The sequence below is a fragment of the Danaus plexippus genome, chromosome 30 (assembly GCF_018135715.1).
Source record: "Danaus plexippus chromosome 30, MEX_DaPlex, whole genome shotgun sequence".
Lineage (NCBI taxonomy): Eukaryota > Metazoa > Arthropoda > Insecta > Lepidoptera > Nymphalidae > Danaus > Danaus plexippus.
Genome location: NC_083557.1, coordinates 773,036 through 793,371, shown reverse-complemented (window position 1 = coordinate 793,371; position 20,336 = coordinate 773,036). Strand labels below are relative to the sequence as shown.

General features: G+C 34.4%; 2 protein-coding genes across 5 annotated transcripts in view; one reads left to right on the top strand and one right to left on the bottom strand.

The window, feature by feature from the left end:
- Positions 1-882: 882 nt before the first annotated feature.
- LOC116776607 (uncharacterized) lies at positions 883-9,754 on the top strand. Of its 3 annotated transcripts, XM_061525581.1 has the most exons (7): positions 883-1,021; positions 3,044-3,599; positions 4,323-4,428; positions 6,054-6,229; positions 6,505-6,617; positions 7,335-7,508; positions 8,261-9,754. In XM_061525581.1, the coding sequence occupies exons 2-7, from the start codon at positions 3,079-3,081 to the stop codon at positions 9,010-9,012; spliced, it is 1,842 nt and encodes a 613-aa protein (XP_061381565.1). In that variant the 5' UTR covers positions 883-1,021; positions 3,044-3,078; the 3' UTR covers positions 9,013-9,754. The 3 variants fall into 3 exon arrangements, with proteins under 3 accessions (XP_061381565.1, XP_061381564.1, XP_032525730.2); XM_061525580.1 differs by lacking the exon at positions 883-1,021 and having other exon boundaries at positions 2,403-3,599; XM_032669839.2 differs by lacking the exon at positions 883-1,021 and having other exon boundaries at positions 2,421-3,599; positions 7,335-7,490.
- Positions 9,755-13,621: 3,867 nt separating this feature from the next.
- LOC116776633 (scavenger receptor class B member 1) overlaps positions 13,622-20,336 on the bottom strand; it is a 50,168-nt gene continuing 43,453 nt past the window's right edge. For both annotated transcript variants that reach the window (XM_061525582.1, XM_061525583.1), the window contains 7 exons: positions 18,902-19,108; positions 17,781-18,007; positions 16,220-16,377; positions 15,820-15,941; positions 15,388-15,513; positions 14,967-15,109; positions 13,622-14,495 (listed from right to left, as the gene is read on the bottom strand). In XM_061525582.1, the coding sequence (XP_061381566.1) occupies positions 14,393-14,495; positions 14,967-15,109; positions 15,388-15,513; positions 15,820-15,941; positions 16,220-16,377; positions 17,781-18,007; positions 18,902-19,108 (1,086 nt within the window). In that variant the 3' untranslated portion in view covers positions 13,622-14,392. The remainder of the gene's footprint in view (positions 14,496-14,966; positions 15,110-15,387; positions 15,514-15,819; positions 15,942-16,219; positions 16,378-17,780; positions 18,008-18,901; positions 19,109-20,336) is intronic.

Here is a 20,336-nt window from a genome sequence, read left to right as displayed (position 1 = left end):
TAGCAGGCACTGTTGAAGCGCCTCTCTGCAACGATGGACCCCGCACCTGCACGGTGAATCCATTGAAACCTGAGAGGTTTCTTCTCCTGTTGTTAAAATAATTAGTAAAAATAAGGTAAATCTATTGAAGAATCTTTGAGGTTTATATAATTACCTATGCTCTATAGGATGGATTTATCTCAAATCTTGAGTCTGGATAAATCTAGTATGACTTCTGTGTTATAAGCAAAAGTACATTGCAGTAGTTCTTAAAATATTTTAATACTTTTATAATACAAAAAAAAAGCTTTGTTTATTTACTGTAGAGAAACAAACATAAATTAGATATACATTGGTCACAATAACAGCAATTTTTTCAGCTGTTCTATAACTCGACAGTGAAATATGACAATCAAATAAAAAAAAATGCGAAATTCATCTTTCTAAGACTCTGAGATTCCCCGGATAGAGAGAATATTTTAAAATCTGCATCTGTCAAATAACGTTTCTTTTTCATACACAGTCAGTTTAACAACATCAGTGTTCTCAAATAAAGCGTTTTTAAGCAAACTGTCTACGCAAAGTTTCATTAGCTAGTAAATTAAGATTAAATTTAAAGAATGCGTATAACTGTAAACCTTGCAAAAATTCTTTTTTCTTTTTAACTAAGCTTTAAATATTTTTAACTGTCAAATAAATTCAGCCTTTTCTTTTACTTCTCATAAAATTCAATTATTCCGGAACGTAATATCAATTAACTTAATTAATATTTAGTGTAATATATAGAATATTTCTTATATATATAATATTATTTTTATATTATATATGTATATTGCTCGTCTTTATGTTAGGGAAATCACCTGATATGAAACCTGAGATTTTGAAACATAGCTGACAAAGTGAATTTTTTAGTTAGTGTGAATTGGATTTTCTTAAACAAGCATTGTGAAAGAAATTTTACTTTCAAAAAACGAATCAATTAGTAAATTAAAGTATTAAAATATTTCAAAAGTGTGTAAGTGTCGGCTCTGTCAGTGTAAAGGTAAATTTAATAATTTAAAAATTTTACGAAACTGGAAATTTAATAAAATACAAAAAACATTCATATACCCATACATAACAGTGCATATATATAATAAATATATATAAAAAAAAATTCTTGGTAACCAAATGTATATAAGTGTGGAGAAATTTCTACCTTAATTTTTTTTTATCTTTTTTTATAAAATAACTGTAAATAGGAAAACTTTTCCATTACAACTAGTATTATAAATTTATTAATTTGACTTAAATCTCTATTATAAGTTTAAAGAAGACGGTGGACATTAATAAGTTACACAGTTATTTGTTGGACGAATTATAAAATTGAGTAATGTTTGTAGAAAACACGAAGGAGTTCGTCGAATTGAATAAAGGCGTTCATTTATTTTTTATTATTTTGGTTAGTTTTTTTTTATGTGCTTATGCCAATTATGGCATATGTCATGAAAATAGTTTTTATCTTTTGTTATTTTTTTTTCGTTCTTCTGTTTTAAAAAATATTGTATATATATTTGGCTCAATTTTAGAGAAACAACAATATTTTTAAATAGAGTTGGATTGATTTACATTTTTATTTTATTTTAAACGTTTGCATAATTTCAGTATAAGTAAATTAGAGAACAATTCTTACGAAAGCGCCATTTATGGTGTTTTTTCTTTGTGATACTTTCATATTATTCTAAATTGAAATATTTTTAGAAATGCTTTAAATCAATTTCTTTTTTAAATTTTATTCGTATAGAAAAAGTATATTACCTTATATTTATTAATAATACTGGCAATGTTTTCGTTGTCACTATGGATTGGTCATTAAATATCGATATCGATTTTAAAATAAAATATCAATTTTGAAAAGCAGTTATATATTCGTTTTTTTTAGTTTTAGAATCGCTATTAGATCTGTAAAAAAAAATTAAATTTGCAAAGATAATAAAAATTAAAAATAAAATTTGCAATTCTTTAATTTATAATACATTTCATATTTATTTTTATATAAAAAAAAACAGAAGAAAAATTTCCATAATTTAATGTTAGGTAATATAGTTTTACTTAAACATACTTCACAATTTATGCCATTTCAGATAATTTTCAAAGAGTTTAATGAGATAAAACATTCATTTATTCTGGTAAAGATTAATATTTTTTAATGACGTTATTATATGTTAAAACACCGTCGCACAAAATAGGAAGTTATTTCTTAATTTCACAGTTGCAATTACATATGCAACTCTTTAAATACAAGTATAATATAAATTAAATAATAGTGTCAGGAATTATTGTTGTTTGGGCTCTAAATATGTTTCTGCAGTTCAGTACACTTTCGGCATCGATTTTAAAATTACCATGTTCACATCTTTACTCTATATTTATCGATAAGTCGAACACATTATACATGTCTATTCTTTATTTGTCAAACTCACTTGACACATGGAATATGTGTGCGGAATGGGGATGCCCCAAATTGTTGCTTGAACATTTATCTAATATGTTCGTCCATCGTTTGTTGTTTAGTTTTATTATAATTTGTATATATGTGACTTTTTTATCGGTACTCATTACTCAATAATATATCTATAGAACTATAAAAATATGGCTGAAACTAAAATCCCCAAGTTACATAAAGTATCACCTATATTAATAAAGAAGAACGCGTTAAAAATAAACACGTCTCGTGGTAATTACGATTTCTTGTTACGTTGTGTCAAGAACGCGCCTCATTTGTTAATAAAGGAGGATGAAATATATCGGTCGACGGGCGACGATTTCCTCAAGGGGAAATACCCTAACTTGGTTTTGGTAAATAAATTGAATGTGCTCAACAACACGAGTCAAACTATTGCGACATACGTCGAGAATTCGGTCAGTGTTAGACTAACATCCGATGCTATAGTCAAAGTTGTCGGTCAAACAAACTATGATACCGTGTTCGGTGCTTTATGTTCTATTATAAGTTTAGAAACCAGAGTGCAGGGCATTCTGTCTCTCTTATCATCGTCTAAAGTGAAAGAGACGTCATCCACAGCTTCTCAGACTGTAGAATCTAGCAGGGATGTGTTCATGAAGAGGAAAACACAGAGGAACAAACGGAAAAAAGTGAGCCCATATGTTATCACGGATCATTTGATGGAAACCAGCTCCAACGAAGACGTAGCCAAGAAGATAGACGTTATCAAGGATACAGATATCAAAATCGAGTGTAGGAACTTAAGTAAGACAGTGGAAAACAGTGATAATAATCCAGAATTCCCCGAACTAAAACACATAGTCAACGAGGACAGTAACATATCGGACATAAGTTTAGGTAATTTGTCTTTGAATAGCGGCCATATACCCAGCATAGTGGACAACACTAACAGGCTACTGAACTATATAGAGAATCACACTACCCAAGTAAGTCACCGCATGATACGATTAATGGACGGAACGGAATTACTACTTCCGGGGAACCCCGATAACTTGCATCTGGCTACACCAGAGATATTGAAAGATCTTAGTCCTGTACAACGAGGAAAGCTGCTGTGGCACCAAGCATTCATAGACTTCAAGATGTGCTTAGAACGGGATGAAGATGATAATTTGTGAGTATAAATGATTTTATGACAGTTTCATTATTACTATATATATATATATATATATATATATATATATGTATAAATGTATATATATATATATGTGTATACATATATGTATATATGTTTTTATTACATTTCACAACTTAGTTAACAAACTGGAAAATTGTTAATAAACTCGGAACATTTCCTCAGTTACTGAAGACTAAAATCATAAATTTCTATCATTGAAGGAAATAAAGTTTTAAGTAATTAGGCTAACTTTGTTAAATTTCTCCTCAACTAATAGCATTTTAACGTAATATAGTTTGTTATACTTGTATGTAAAATTAATTCGAAAGACGTATTTAAGGCAATTGAACTTAAATGGAGAAGTAAACAATCTTATGCATATGCATATAAATCACTTCAGTTTCTTCATGTCATTAATATAATTGTACTATAAGATTAATTTTCTTATACCTTGTCCTAGTGTTATGACAATCTGCGAGCAAAATTTCATCATAATCAGCTCAGTACTTACCTATATATAAAGATGCATTATGTATTTTTGGATGAAAATATTTTTATTTAGGATGTAAATAATATATATATAATAATTTTATTCGTTTGCAAATTATCTTGTCTGTATGTCCCTGTCATGTGAGATAACCCGCTATCCCATTACAAACAGTTTTGGTGGGTAACGATATTTGAGGTACAAAAACATATAGGATTTTGTCTTATATTTAGACCCCTTCATTGGGCCGTTCTCAACAATGACGTGGATCTGTTGAGGAGACAATGTGTTGTGCTGACAAGCCACCAGCACTCCCTCGACATACCAGCTGGGAATATGGTGAGTGCTTAGACCAGCGGAAGCGGAGGCGGGAGCGTTTTATGCTACCAAAGTTTAAAATTTAATTTATAAATTGAACTGATTTTTCTAATTTAAGTCGCAAAAATTTTTGTTAGTACAAATTTAAAACGTAACTACGTTTTTCACGTGTACAACCCATTTTTATTATATATTTTAAATTACGTTTCAACGATAAGTGACACTTATCTCGTCAGTCCGTGATCACGGCCGCTGTAAAGGAAACGAAACGTAGATATTAGAGATACGTAATTATTGTTAAAGATATGATAATGAAATCGAGTTGTTATATGAGAAAAACTGTTTTATGTTAAGATATCATATATATATATATATATATATAAATATGTTGTTTTAAATTTTATGAGAGATATAGAAAATGGTTCACGTTTTGAATTGTGTGTTTTGTAACTGGAGAGAATATTACCTCCGACGCGATACGATGAATGAATATGAATGAGTAAATGGATTTGAATGGGTAAATGAAAGGTTTAATTTATTACTGCGGTATGATATTTTCAGTCTTATTTTTTTTTGTCAAGCATAATTTATTACACGCGTCTTCATTTTCTATTTACTTGAACAGATTTAATTTTTTTTTGGAGATCACAGATAACGAATGAGTATGTTTTGTAGGCGGCCATCTTTATTTGCTATATTTTTAACATTCAGTTTATCTTTGTTTTGATAAGATATTATATTTAAATATTATTATAATATTAGGATGATCACGTACGGATCCAGTGACGTTGTTTTTTTTCACACACCAAACAAAATGGACGATGTAGCTGTCATCAGCAACTTTGAAACACACATAAGAAACCAATCAGATATAAACATTATTGAAATATTATTTTGTACACGTTTTCTATGCTAAATAATATAAAAATATATTTTTAATTTTCCACCTAAACTCTAGATTTTTTTGCCATACAAAACTTAATCATATCATTTCACCCAGATTGCCATGTCTAAGAAATAAAATATATGTATAAATTAATTCTAAAGTTATTTCTAATACAATTATTTTGTTAATACAATTATGAGAAATATGTTTTTCTCCTATTATTTACTAATTAAATTGTAGTACATAATGTATAGAATATGTCAAATGTCATTAATTAGTTCCGTCAAAGTGACAACCCATAAAGGGTTTTCAATTGACTTACATACTTGTTAAGAAAAGTAAAAAATAAAGGAACAGTTCCGTCTGGAATAAAAACGGCTTGACAAATATCAATAGAACTATCTTTTTATGATAGACTCGCGGCTGGAACTGCGGCTGTTATAAACAATTTGATAAATGTTCGTAGCTTCACACTTTACTGAGTCTACCCTCCGCAATGTATGCAACTGTGACCGTGCTAGGAGCGTGTCTTGACCGGCATACAACACGATGTTCTTTACTATACTACAGACTGATCAGTGACGGAACAATCTAACGGGCATAGTCTCATACTATCAATACAAACGATTTTATGCCTAACACGTTCCTGTCACGCTATTCACATATATTGTAGCGGGTAGTCGTTAAAACTATTTTGATGCTGATAGTTTTGTATCGTGCTAAGGTCTAAGCTCTAAAGCTATACATGTTATGAATCCAGACAGCGCTTCAAATGGCTTTAGCCGATTCGTCGCACAAATGCACTGAGATGCTACTACGTTACGGTGCAGATGTGTTACTAACTGATGATGAAGCGAAAACAGCGCTCCATCTAGCGGCTGAGAGGGATGAACATCACACGAATGCAGTCCTGGAACATTGTAGGACTAGAGCAAGGTGAATATCTACTCCGGAGCTTCACGAACTTGTCTTGTCTCCTGCCCACTCTGTGAACTTTTAATTAAATAATTTTATAATCTTACTATAAGTCTTAACTAAAAACGGACAGTTGAACGTTTTCCATGCATTACTTCGTTATATGAGACGGCTGGCGACTAAACTGAACGTCTAGCTAGCAACTAAATCTCAATAGATATTCCGTTAAGAGATACATTTATTCCGCTTCATATAAACAGACAGACAGACACACAACATATTAAATTATTTTCCAGGTTCATACTAAAGGAAAATGAAGATCTGTGGGAAGATGACTTCGATGAGAAGCCAGACGAGGTGCTCGCTGAATACCTCGTCAACAAAATAAGTGTTCTCTGTGACGAACAAGGTATACACACAGACAGACATACATAAGAATTACACACATTTTATTATATATAAATAAAAATGTCTCTTAAAATATATATTTTGTTATTCAAACATATAATAGATTATTTTTATTATTGTTATTTTTCTTCACTTTGAATAATTCGAGGCTTAATTTTATCACTTGCAATATTATTAGCTTTTTATTAACTCGCTTTTATTAACTTCACCTGTATGTTTGTTTGTATGTTTGTAACCGACTTCTTTGGGCGATATTTTGACCCACTTTAATTGGCCAGATTTCGTTCAAACTTTGTAGATTTATCGAGGACCGATGACAATACACTGATTTGATAAAATTATTCCATTTTTCAATTTGCAAAAAATGATTTTTGTTAATTTATATAATTTTCAACTATAGTCGATAAGGTAAGAAACTTAATTCAAATAAAAAAAAAACAAGATTTTATAAATAAACCAAACTAAAAAGTAAGAAATAAATAATAGTTTAAAAAAACTAAAAAACACGCTTTTTATAAAAAAAGAAATTTTATTTAAAAAAAAGCGTGGGTGCTTTTAAAGATATTATCGCAATGATAATCACTCTACTCGTATCTGTCAATAATATATTTATAACTATTGACACCATGCACCCCACGCTTTTTTTTTTAATAAAATTTCTTTTTTTTATAAAAAGCGTGGTTTTTAGTTTTTTTAAACTATTATTTATTTTTCTAAGGTTACACCCCGCTCATGCTGGCGAGTAAGGCGGGCAACCACGCGTGCGTCAACCGCCTAGTGCGCGCGGCGCCTTACACCGTCAACATGGCGATGCCGACCTGTGGCAACACAGCCTTATATTTGGCTGTCACCGAAGCATGCGGGGAAGCGATGAGTGAGAACACAGCTTTATGTAATTATAGTTGTATAAAAAAATCTTTTGGAGATAACACGGAACGAACGGACAGACAGAAAAAAATTAATAGCGCTCGGAGTCATCCCGCGAGGAAGAAGGGAAACTTCGTAACGGAAAGAAAACAGGAAGCGGTGGAAATAGATTTTTATGAGGATTTTTAAATGTTTCTTTAAGACTATCTTTTATTAACATTACTTAAAAGTCACAATTGACTGTCCGTATGCGTTCGGACGCCGCGCATCTCTCTCTCTCTCTCTCGCACTATCATTTTATCCAAAAAGATCTATAAACTTAATTTGTTACTTGACTTATTTTATTTTCTGTCTAAAAACCAACGCTTGTTCGTATTTACCGCTCAGTATTATTAACGTTTTTATAAGATAATTCTTGTAACATCCTTAAATGTTCTAAATGATCGTAGAACTGAAGGAACGTACATATTTTATAGTACATTTGCCATGTGAGGTCGTTAGTGAGCTCGTAATACTTGTTGACCTTGATGGCATGGTCTTTGGGGATGTTGGTTTCCCAAGGAACCGTAACCGTAACCGTAACATAAATATGTCTGGTCTGGAGGCCGACGCACCAATATCCTCGGGGATTTTGTATTGTTTCTCACACGTATCCATCATTATAGTCCAATCCGTAGCCGCTTTAAGGATGGGGTAAGGCTTGACATTGATTTTGTAGCCCCAGTGCCCTCCCTCACAAAACATATTGATAACTTGTATTTTATATCAAAATTTCAGACAGCGAAAACAAATCTAAGATAAACGAGAAATTCATGAAGACCATAGAATGTCTGGTGGAGAACGGCGCGGATCCGTCAATAGTGAACAGTTACGGCAGCAGTGTCAATGACCTCCTAAACGAGTTCAACTTCCACGAGCTCTCCATGTTGATAGCGAACAAATTGACCTCCATCAAATATTTGGGCGGAAGGAAGTTGGAGGATTTCAGCTCCTACATGCTCCTCAAGAACAACAGCGGCGGCTTCGACCTGACACACGTCAGGGAATCCGTCAAAGTTTACAAGAAACCTGAAAAAAAATACCCCGTTAAGCCAGTAGACTGTGAGAACAAGGAGACCGGCCACGAACAGCTAGCGCGTGCCGACAGCGGGCCCGCGCCGGCCGAAAACGCGGCGTACATCAAATTTAATAGACCGAAACCGATGAAATCGAACAGCAGGATAGATGCGAAGGACAGAGAAGTGTTGGAGCCGAGGAAAAGAGCGAAGACGACTATATACAAGACATTGCCCGTGGTGAAGGTGGTCTCCTACCAGAGCAGCGCCAACAAGGGACTGGTGCTGCTCAAAGATAACCTGGTGGAGGGCGGCAGAAGCAATGTGGTGCTGAACAAACAGTTCTCGCTCCCGATAAAGATACTACCGAAGTCCAACAAGCAGATCAAAATCGGTCCAGTCAAAAGAAACACACAACAGCAGAACAGCGTCCCGAGCAAGCGGAGCAAAAACACAGGCGGGAAGAAAACTTAGCGAGGGATTTCTTGTTTAGTTTTAGCAAATATTGATTATGATCTTACTTACTTATGTACGGCCCTGGCTGGATGTGGAAACTAGTATTTGCGCCTCTTCCTTATATATTTTATTATCTATATCAATAAGACATTACTTAAAAAGTATTGAAAGTATATAATCTGTGCACTGACCCAAGTTCTCTCGATTCATATATTATTATGTGACATTTAACCTCATTTTTGAGGTCAAGGGTCACCGACCATCAACAGCACTGGAGTCCAGCAGCAGCTTTGATATTTTTTTTTTTTATTAATATAAATAGATTTTTACGAATAGAATTAAAGTCCTTAGATAGTAAATAGTGAATATTACACAAGAAAATAGATTAAATAATAACACTTGTGCTTGTGGGTCAGGACGGGGACGGAAAAAAGGTTTTATTGATACAGATAATAAATACATCGCGGACGAAGTCGCGGGCGAAGATTAACTTTGTTTTTTTTGAGGTAATTTTCTACATCTGTATACACGAAAGGTTTTGGCAAAACATGAAAAATGTATTTTTAAACTGTTTAACAAATTTTTTTTCCAATGAGATGTATTTAAATTAATTTTCTGTCATTATCTTCGCGTTAGACTTTTTTCTGTCAGTAACAAAAAATGATTTTTTTTTTTTTTTCATATTTATTTGACTCTGAAAATACGGGATTTTTGTGTTCATGATTTGATAAAATATTCTTAAATACATAAATTAAGGATATCTGTGTAGTTGTTTTATTTTTATTATTATTATTATATAATTGATTTTATATCGAAAAATGTCAGCGTGTGAATCAGACCATGCTTAAAATTTTCTTGGTTCCCAAAAAAAAAAATTTATAACAATGGATCTCGTAGTTTTTAATTTATTTTTGCAAATAACACTTAATGGTTTTCTTAGTATTGCCCACATTTTTTCTTCAGTATCACACTATATGAATAGTGGAACTCGGGTTAATCTTTTTAACTTAAATTTCTTGTTCAGCTAAAACACCCCAGGGGGTCTCTGAACCACTCAGAAAGATGACATTAATTACACACGAACTTATTCCAGAGACCTTCATGTGAACCTTATAGCTCCATAAAATGAAAAAATCTTAAATTTTCATTATATGTTCAAGAGTATTTAAGGTTTAAGTCGTGGTGGCCTGGAGGTTAAAGGCCCGTCTCTCACACGTGAGGGCGCGGGTTCGAAACCTGGCAAGCACCAATGTGATCTTTTCCGAGTCATATGCACTTTCTAAGAGTATTTAGACACCACTGGCTGGAACAGGCTACAGCAAGCCTTAGGATCTAAATAGCCTCAAAAGGTGCTGGTGCACAAGGCAAGGGGACACCACTGCAACTATCTTCCCCTGAAAGTCATCATGTATACGAATCACTGATACGTGAAGATCACGACGAGTCTGAAAGGACTTACGATGATGAAGATGTTTTAAGGTTATAAATTTTTTGTTGCTTTTATATCAAGAATAAAGACGAGGTTTATTGACTAAGGGATGAGTTGGCGGAGGGCGAAGTCTGGAGTGTGTCATGTATCGAGGACGGGAGGGGGGGGGGAGCGGCGAGGAGAGGGGGGGTTACATAAAGAGCATGTTTGTACATATGTTATTATACATTATTTTGCAAGAATTGGCAATAAAACAAGTGATTTACGAAGAAGTTGTACTGTTTTAATTACTCGTCATAAAAAGTCAGTTGTTATATGTGAGTAAAGTAATATTAATATAGTCTCTTAAGAATATTAAGAATCTGTATTTACCTAAATTTATTGCTCTCTATAAGTAAATCATTTTATATCGCGATTATAAACTTAATACCACTGGGGGTAGTCAGTAAGAGGTCATTTATTCTGCATTTTCTTTTAGCCTAAAGGTTACAGCGCCATCTATTGGGAACAACACTAACTATACAACATATTTATTATTTAAGAATTGGTAGTAAATAATTATATGACAAATTACAATATCGAGGCGTTTGCTCGGCAGTGGGCGCCGACACGCTGATGATGATTATTTCAAATTTCAATACTAGTTCTATTCGAAAGAAATACATTATATTACTGAATCTTCATCAGACAAATCCCAGGCTGAAAGTATCTCATTGTTTCACTATGTATCTATGTTTTAACTGATGATTCACATTCCAACAAACTTAACATGTAACTAAAGGCTAGGGATGTTTTTTTTCAATACTATAACTGATTATTGTACCTTTCCTCACTAGTAGCTGATATTACCTCATTTACAACTCTCTCAGACATTCTTAAATATTACGAGCTTACATTACATTTGTGTGCGCGCGCGTGTTTGTGTGTGCGAAGTTGATGTCTATAAATTTAAAAGTATTTCTGTCTCCTCATACTTTAATGGACGTAGAAATTTTGCTATCTCACATTTACATTGAAAATATATAATTTTAGTAATTTTTATTGAATTATTTATTTCGTTATATAGCTGAACTGGTCGTTCGTCAAGTCGTGTGCTCGCAAATGCTGTCTGGTTTGTGGGACGTGTAGCGCCAAATCAGTCCTTCTTTTTAGCAACGTAATAGGACCAATTGACATTGTTTTATGTAATTTCAATGCTCTATACCGAATATAATTTTTTCTAACAGTTAGTAACTTAGAAAGGGTATAAATAGTTTCAGTAGAAAATCTCTTCCTTTTAAAATTCACACATTTTATCAATGAACGTTGAGCTCATTCCAATTGATTCAACTTGGTTTCACACACGCCGCCCCAAACATTGAGACAATATGACAAAATATATTGAGCAACATAGATATCATTAAGAAGTTTATTATGACAATCATTTTGAGTATTATTTCTCGGCACAACACGTCTTATGAACTAAAGATCCAAGTCAGTCTTGTTAGTCTATCAGTGATATAGTTGATGTGAGGGTACCAGGAAACTCTCTGATCTAAGATAACCCACGATATTTAGTATTTGATATTTTATTAAGTGTGGGACGGTTACAGTTGCCATCTACCTTACCGCAGCTGTGTATAGTTATACTAAAATGCTCAGGAGGTTGCGTGCGATTTGACAAACTAAAACATATTTATTTCTATTTAGCTGAATTAAGAGTTAACAAATTAATACATAGCCAATTACTTATATCTGCCATACCACGTTCGGCTCTCTTTCACTTCGTTCCAATAACCTTGTGGAAAAAGTCTTATAAATTCTGATACAAAACAGCTAACTGGGTATCAGAATTTAAATTTTCTGATACAGATGTCTATAAGAATCTATCAGTTATGAGAATTTATGAGACCGTTTCCACAGGGCACTACCGGAAGATATAATAGCTGTATCATCAGGATCAGAAACAATTTCAGCACTGTCGAATTTTAAGTTGCAGAGGTCGCTATTATAAATTAAGAATAATGTGGGACCTAGCACACTACCTTGGGGTACACCATAAGTGACATCAGTATCGTAACTATAAGTTCACAGACCTTGACCTTTTGTTGTCTGTTATGGAGGTAATCTTTAAAGATGTTAAGCGCAGAGCCGCGAATGAAGCAATTTTGTAACTAACGCTTCAAAATTGCAGCAGAAACGGTATCGAAAGCTTTTTTGAGGTCTGAGAATATTGTGAGACATTTATGTGCTTTATCTAGATGTCTCGTCACGTGTGACGATAGGAAAGCAACAGCATCTTCACGAGATCTTCCGCGACGAAACCCGAATTGGTTGTCTTATTATTATTATATGACAACAACAAACAGGGAAACAAATTAACTTATTTGTGTGTACACAACCTGCTAGCTGATTAAAACTATCATAATACTTTTTATTATAACGAATAACTTTACCTTTCTCTTAGTTCACTCTCAACTGACCACACACCTTCCCTTTTTAACTATCTTTATTTTATTATCAAACGACAATTGAAAATTTACTCGTATTTAATTTCGTTCTACACACATCACTAGCTATTATTTTCCATAATTCGTTAATAAATTAATTCACTCTTTACTAATTAGCTATTTAAAACTTATTCACTTGCGAGTTGCGCTTAGAAAGACAAATGACAATATTCAATAATAACAAAATGGCGAAAAAAATATATAGGAACAGTTTACCGACCAATCAGAGAGTCCCGTGTCATTTGACAATTAACGGACTTTCTACGACACTTTAAACGAAAAAAAGGAAGCAGTGCCTCTCAAATACAACACATGTATAGGTTTTTAATCACACACATGCAAACACTTTCTCATACAACACGAGATTTGTAGATCGTCCTTGAGAATTTTTGTATGGAAAACAAGCACTGAGTAGTTGTGCCTAGCGCCGCTCTGGCTGCATAGCGGCGCTAGCAGTTAGCAGCGGCCGATGATTCGTTTTTACGTTGATAGATGGCGTTTTTAACAAATCGTGAAACAAATGTCATTTTAAATGTCTGTAAGCATTTGTATTTCGTAATGTACGATTAAAAGTCTGTAAGTAAGAACTAAACAATATAGGTTTAGTTGTTATGTGGGTAGGGTATGAAGTGCTTATTTGCATCTATGGTGTGCACGCCGCTATTTAAGACTATTAAGCTATTAATGACCAGCAAATAAAATAGCAACATTATAACTTACACCTTTATTCATTTATTTACAATTTTAAACATTCACATACATTACGTCTAAATAAAGTCCAGAATTTGAGCAAAACTAATGGCAACACCGTTACATATAATTTATCTACCACCAACATTCATACAAACAGAAAACATATAAGAGTGTTTAAAAAAAAAATATCTTGAAAATTAAAACACGGTGTTGCCATTAAAAACAAAGTCGTTGTTGAACCTCATTTAATATGATAAAAAAAATAATCTTTTAAACTATGTTTCATTGAAATGTCAATAAGATGCGAGTCTCGACATCAGCTACCAGAATGATTGGAAAATGTATTGATATAAATATAAATATGACTAACGATAACCGCTCCAATAGTTATGAGACTAAGAAATTAGGTAAAAAAAAAAGTACACCTAAAACCTAAGGACGGATACAGACTAGTTGGTATTTATACATTTCGTTGATGGCAACCCCGAGCCGATGAAAACAAAAATGGCTGACCCCAAAAAAAAAAATACATTGAAATTATATACAAAAAACTGTCAACGTAGAAATTTGTTCGAAATCAAAATATCACATAACAGAAGACTTAAAACATTAAGAGGTGGTTAAGACGCGCTACAGATAAATAAACAGAGACTTACAGTTCCCGAACTTAGACTAAATATAACCAAATCGTTTGTCTGTCAGCGTGGCGCTGGTAGTATGGTAGTTTTTTTTGTCTATTTTCTACTAAATGGTAGTTTTTTTTTCTTCAACGCGCTCGCGGCACGCGTTACCTTCTGTTCAGTTCGTAGCCGTTCTCTTTGTTGTTGGCCGGCGGAGGTTTGGCCACCGCGTGACCTTCCAGGCGGAGCGTGCTCTGACGATGAGAGGATCTGCAAACATGTCAGCTCGTTAGGAAGGTCAGTGAAGGCAGCTTGAGACTCGAGGAAACCTTACAATAACGTAGCTGGTAAAGTGAAGTCGAGACACAGACGATAGATGGCGCTGACGGATGATTCACATTAAAATATCGAGAACACTTGTATTTTTTGAATAAAATTCAAAACTCCACGGAGACGAGGTCATGGTAAAAAACTAGTTAATTTGCATACTAATAAGTTTATCCGGTTATAAATAACTTAAACAACAAGATGACTCGTCTTATCAGTCAGTTGAAAATAAAAATGGTCAAATGACTTTAAAATTACTTACTAGGTAAATTGATATTGTAAAATAAGTCAGATTATAAACAAACAAACAAACATATATATATATATATATATAAAACCCCTTGAGCTGATGTAACACACGTCATATAATGTTGTACTCGTGTTTCTGTGTCCAGGTGCCAGGTGTCGACTCACCGTATGAGGCAGGTGACCGCCAGCAGCACCAGTAGAGCGCCGAGCGCCGTGAGCCCCCCTCCCAGCGCCGCCCTGGCTATGGGAGGCAGCTTGGTCGCCAGCCGCAGCATGGAGGACACCGACTCGGGCAACTCGTCTATACCCTGAGACACACGCACAGGTCAGAACACTCAGCGCTCCTGGAGACGGGAGGCGGAGCGGACGGAATGAGGCCAGCGTATTGTGGCTTGTGAGGGAGGTCAATAAAGGTTGTGTTGGGGGAACGCTAAAAATTACTTAAAAATCAACTTCCACCGCTTCCTGTTTCCTTTCCGTTACGACTTCCGCTTCTCCCTCGCGGAAGGACTCCGGGCGCTATTAATTTTCATCATGTAATATTTGCTCTACAGTTTGTTATGTATGTATGTATGTATGTAACTACCTCCTCGAACCACAGTATGGGGAAGACGATGTCTGGGAAGTTGGCGACCTGCTTGATGTCCAACACCTGGGACACGGCCAGGTTGATCTGGATCCTCGCGCGAGCTCTCATAGCTGTGCCCATCTCCTGGAACATATAAACATCACATGCTATAGACCTTCATACATTTCTCTGGAAGAATATATAAGTACAAGTGGCGCCCTCTGTGCTTACTAATTATAATATAATATAGTCCTTATAAATATTTCTATGACTGATTATAATTAATTATAGCACTGAACCATTGTTATTTTGTGATGGCAACATTTAAGTATGACCTTGTCTTTGAAAACTATAAACACTGTCTTCAGCCATTTTGTAGGACATTACTGGGAGTGACGCTGAACATTACACATCAAGCCTGTACCTCGGACAATATATATATAACCTTACCGGTTGCACATCAATATATAATCTATGTTTCTCGGCATCCGGTGGGGAGATCCCCTCCACAGCTTCACGAAATGATTCATCGGCCAAGTAGAAGTGAGGGAAGGACAACATGACGGGAGAATCTGAAATCATCGCGCTCATGAACAACCGCCCCAATTTACCGCGAGCCTTGCACTTGTAGTGCCAATGAAGGTATAATTTGCAATTTTATTTTACGTAAAATAACTTTTTTAAACCATAAAACTCGTTATCTTCAGCTACCCTCGTTATCAGTTTAATTTACAGACTCTTACTAAAAATTTTATACAAATATAAAACACTAAGTCCACCAATAATTTCGAACTACCCTCAGTAGATTACTTACAAACTGTAAGTAATGTCGCGTGCTATACACCCTTACCGTATTGACACAGCGACACGTTGAACAGGCCGTTGGGGGCGCAGGGGGGTCCCGCGGGACAGTAACACTTGTTGTGTTCGTTTTCGGCGAACACGTCCTCGGGCGGAGTGAACCGGTACCCGGCCACGCCGGCGGCTGATTCCACGTCTTTGAGATACCTGATGGATGGATGGATTCGTCAGGTTTTGGGGAAGTCGTGGATGGTAGCTTAGGCTAGTTCTTTTATTGTGGAAGATTAGAGTTTTTGTTTAGTTTGGATGACACAGCTTCATGGACCATTCTGGTATGATTTTGTTTTTGAGTGAATTCTCTCGTTGTGGTACATTTTAACGTTCGATATTTTCTTTCAGTTTGGACAATGCCAGTATCTAATGCTCCCAATGGACGCTCTCAGGTTCGAAGATTAATTTTTGTGTGGATTTTGTCAATTTCGTCACAACTTATATAACTATTGCATCCGAATCATCTTTCTTAACTATGAATTAATTTAAGCGTTTCTTTCATATTCAATTAACATGCGACGTTATCGTCAGCGAGTCATAACAATGATTGCATTATCGTCCATAAACTGTATACAGTACTAATATATTAACTGTACTCAGCGCATTAACAGACACACATGTCGTAACACATAAATAAAAAAGTCAACGTTTGGTTGAATAACTCAACGTTATCCCTAGTACTAGTTCACATCAAACTCAAAACTTACAGTACTAAGTAATAAATGAATGCTACAGAATGGTTTATATATGGAATACGTTTGAACTGTCCGTAATGAAACGCAGGACGTGATGTAGAATACATACAAACAAAGTTAACAAAGACGGCACTCATTAATATAGAAAAATTAACTGCCAGATGTCGCCACTTGCACTGAATATGACATCCTTACTAGAAACCGTACGTATTTAGTTTAATAATGTAAACTCATGCTAAGGTAAAATATCACCTCGTGTATAAACCGGTCATGATATACAATCTATTGTTTCGATAATAAAACACAATTATACTTAGACGTCGTTATTGTCTGTACGTCGCGTGAAGTCTCACTTGACACGCGTTTATACACCTACTATTATTTCAAAGTTTCACCGGTTTTAAGATAGATTAAATGCTTTTTTTTATCAACAAGCTTAGTACGAGTTGTTGTCGTCACACGACATACAGAGCGTTAATAATTTCATTCAGTGTTCTCAAATAGTATTAACGTAGACTATTAAATGAGAGACTAGAAACGCTACGTACGTAATGTGATAATTCTGACTTGTGTTAAGTATAAAACGACTAAAGGTATCAGATTTTAAGAAAATATTATAAGTGAAGAATTTAACATATATATATAGGAAAATGAGATGAAAGTTCAACTTGGACTTTATGTTAGCGACAGCCTTTGCTAAAGTAATTAATTACTTATAATAGCGACCTTCTTTAAGTCACTTCATCACAAGCGTATAATTGCTAACAGAAACACGTGACATAAATAACAATTACATAGAAAAAAAAATTAAAAAAAATATATTATCATGATCATAATGATATCATCATGATAATGACGTCTCACCTCAGAGGTAGAAGCCGGCACATGTCTTTGTCGTAGACAGCCAGCGTGTCGTTCCTGGTGATGTGGGGAGGGAATATAGAGCCATCAGAGCCGGCGAGGCTGTTGCACTCGTCCGTGGTCCAGTGCGGGAGACGCTCGCGGTGGTTGTAGCGTTGGATTATACCGTACTTGCTGATGTCCTCGCTACCGGTGAACATGGTCACCGGGTCCGGGGACGTGCCGTTTTTCTACGGAAATACCGTTCGATATGAAAATCACTAAATAATTAAATATATATATAAAGATTTTGTCGCCAAAAAGACCTCCTAAAACCTCATCTTGCCGAATAAAGGCTAATACATACGACGCTTCACTGATCTGATCAGAGCTGATCATTTTTTCATTATCTCAGTGCTAAAGAACGTAATTATGCTTAGATCGAGTTGCTTAAAAGATCTTTAGGACATACAGACAAACAAACTCGTTACACAACAGCCTATCAAATCAATTTAAGGACAAAAATAGCATGGACTGAGTTAAATCTGCGACTCCTAAGCGTAAAATTACATTAGCTGTTTCGCCTGAGCCATCGTGACCCAGTATTAGTTCATGTATTACATCAAATTTATCATACAAATTTTACTTTAAATATAAAAAAGGGTTAATAGATTTGGTGTGATTTAATTTTAACGATCGGTTCATCAACAACAGATTAGTGTGGAACTGGTTCTGTTAAAGACTTTTTAATAATATTAAAATACGCCAATTACTTATATATTTGTAACATATTAACGATCGAGGAAAAATTAATTGTTTAATACGAGAATGGAAAAATACTGAAACAAAAAAAAATTAACTTCAAATAAAAGAACATTTACGATGAAGTTGTAAGCTAGGACGATATATCTGGATTTGAACCCCCAGCGTTTGGAGCACTCCAGTCACTTTTTCAACTGAACAATCGTGCCCTTATTAAATTTTGTGAATTTGACCGTCATTTTTATTACATTGGAATATGAGGCTGTGTCGAGAATTAGATTGACATTCCAATCATTTTTTCTTACGCATCTTTGGTTGGTTAACAGGGAATGTATTTTTGTGCTGTAAGCTGTTTGCCTTTATATAAATATCTATTAACTCACCCCATAGAAGAGACCAAACTCGTCGTACGGTAGGTTCTGTTCTTTGGGGACGACGTCCTTGGCCAGTTTAAGGAGCGGATCTTCGTATCCCCACAGCAGTTGACCCACAGAGACTTCCACGAAGGGTTTTATCTTGAGGATGTCCATGATGGAAGCCATGGCTAGCCGGAGAAAACGAGCCGCGTGCTTCGATTGTGAGGTTGCGCTCTGGAAGTATACACACATATATATATATATATGAGACAGATTGTATGTGTGTCTGTCACTCAGCTATATATACGATAATTTTAATACTAAAATTAAAAAGAGATAATGCAATATATTCTTAAAATGGACGGTTTGGTATCCATTAAAGATATTTTTCCTATTAAAATAACGTACAAGGCTTCCTCATTAATATTTAAATATAAAAATATATAGTGTGAAAAAATGCGAACGTTTGTAAGACTGATGAGCCATGAGGTACGATACAAGGTCCGAGCGAGATTATTAAAGCGACCTTAGTATTTTATTGAGACTCAGGAAATTATTAATATTTATAAGGAAATTATACATTAAATAAATTATATCAATTTATATAAACACAGACTATACAGACTATTGCTATAATATAGAGACTAGCTATAATATAGAGACATATGTACATAAAATAGTATTCTGCTGGTGACTTCGTCCGCGTCGACTATATTGAGTTCATAATGTATTTTACAGCATCATCAACCGTCAGCGCCATCTATCGTCTTTGTCACGACTTCACACTACATACGACGGTTATGATTTGTTCTCACAAATCACATTGAATTAATGGATATAGTACAGCCTATGTGTTATTCCGGTGTCTGAGCTATATTAACGAAAAGTTGCATCGAAATCGTCGAGTACTTTTTGGGAAGAAGAGTAACAAACACGTCGATAGTCACTTAATTTCTATTCTATAATAGAAATAGTAGTAAAAATATGTATTTATATAATGAATTAGTAGGAAAGAGTTGACATAACACTGGAATAATATTTTAAAATAATTACAATACTATTATATATATATATATATATATATATATATATATATATATATAAATACAAAATTAATATATGCAAATAAAAACTGTAAAGCCCTGTAAAGCCGAATAAAGCCGGTCAAAGCAAGTATTATATTATAGAGCAATCGTATTCAGATGCCACCTTTTTCGGTACAATTCAAAACCAGTACTAAAGTAACGGTACTATGTCAGTTTTACCGTTTTCTATTAGAAGCGTGGGCGCGGTGTTGATGTATAGTGTGTTTGTTGTTCAATTACGGATGAAAATATAAACTTTGTGGTCAATGTTCTTTAAGTCATAGATGAGTTCGGAATTAAAAAAAAAAATTACATTACTTGCTGTGAAATTTCTAACTGATCACACAAGAGGAGGTTGTGTATACGGTTATTAAGAC

What these genes read in the sequence shown, in the direction of transcription:
- LOC116776607 (XM_061525580.1), top strand. Translation starts at nt 2,611, where the DNA reads ATGGCTGAAACTAAAATCCCCAAGTTACATAAAGTATCACCTATATTA. An exon ending in CGGGATGAAGATGATAATTT is followed by an intron (nt 3,600 to 4,322) that starts GTGAGTATAAAT and finishes TCTTATATTTAG; the next exon opens with ACCCCTTCATTGGGCCGTTC. An exon ending in GAGTGAGAACACAGCTTTAT is followed by an intron (nt 7,509 to 8,260) that starts GTAATTATAGTT and finishes TCAAAATTTCAG; the next exon opens with ACAGCGAAAACAAATCTAAG.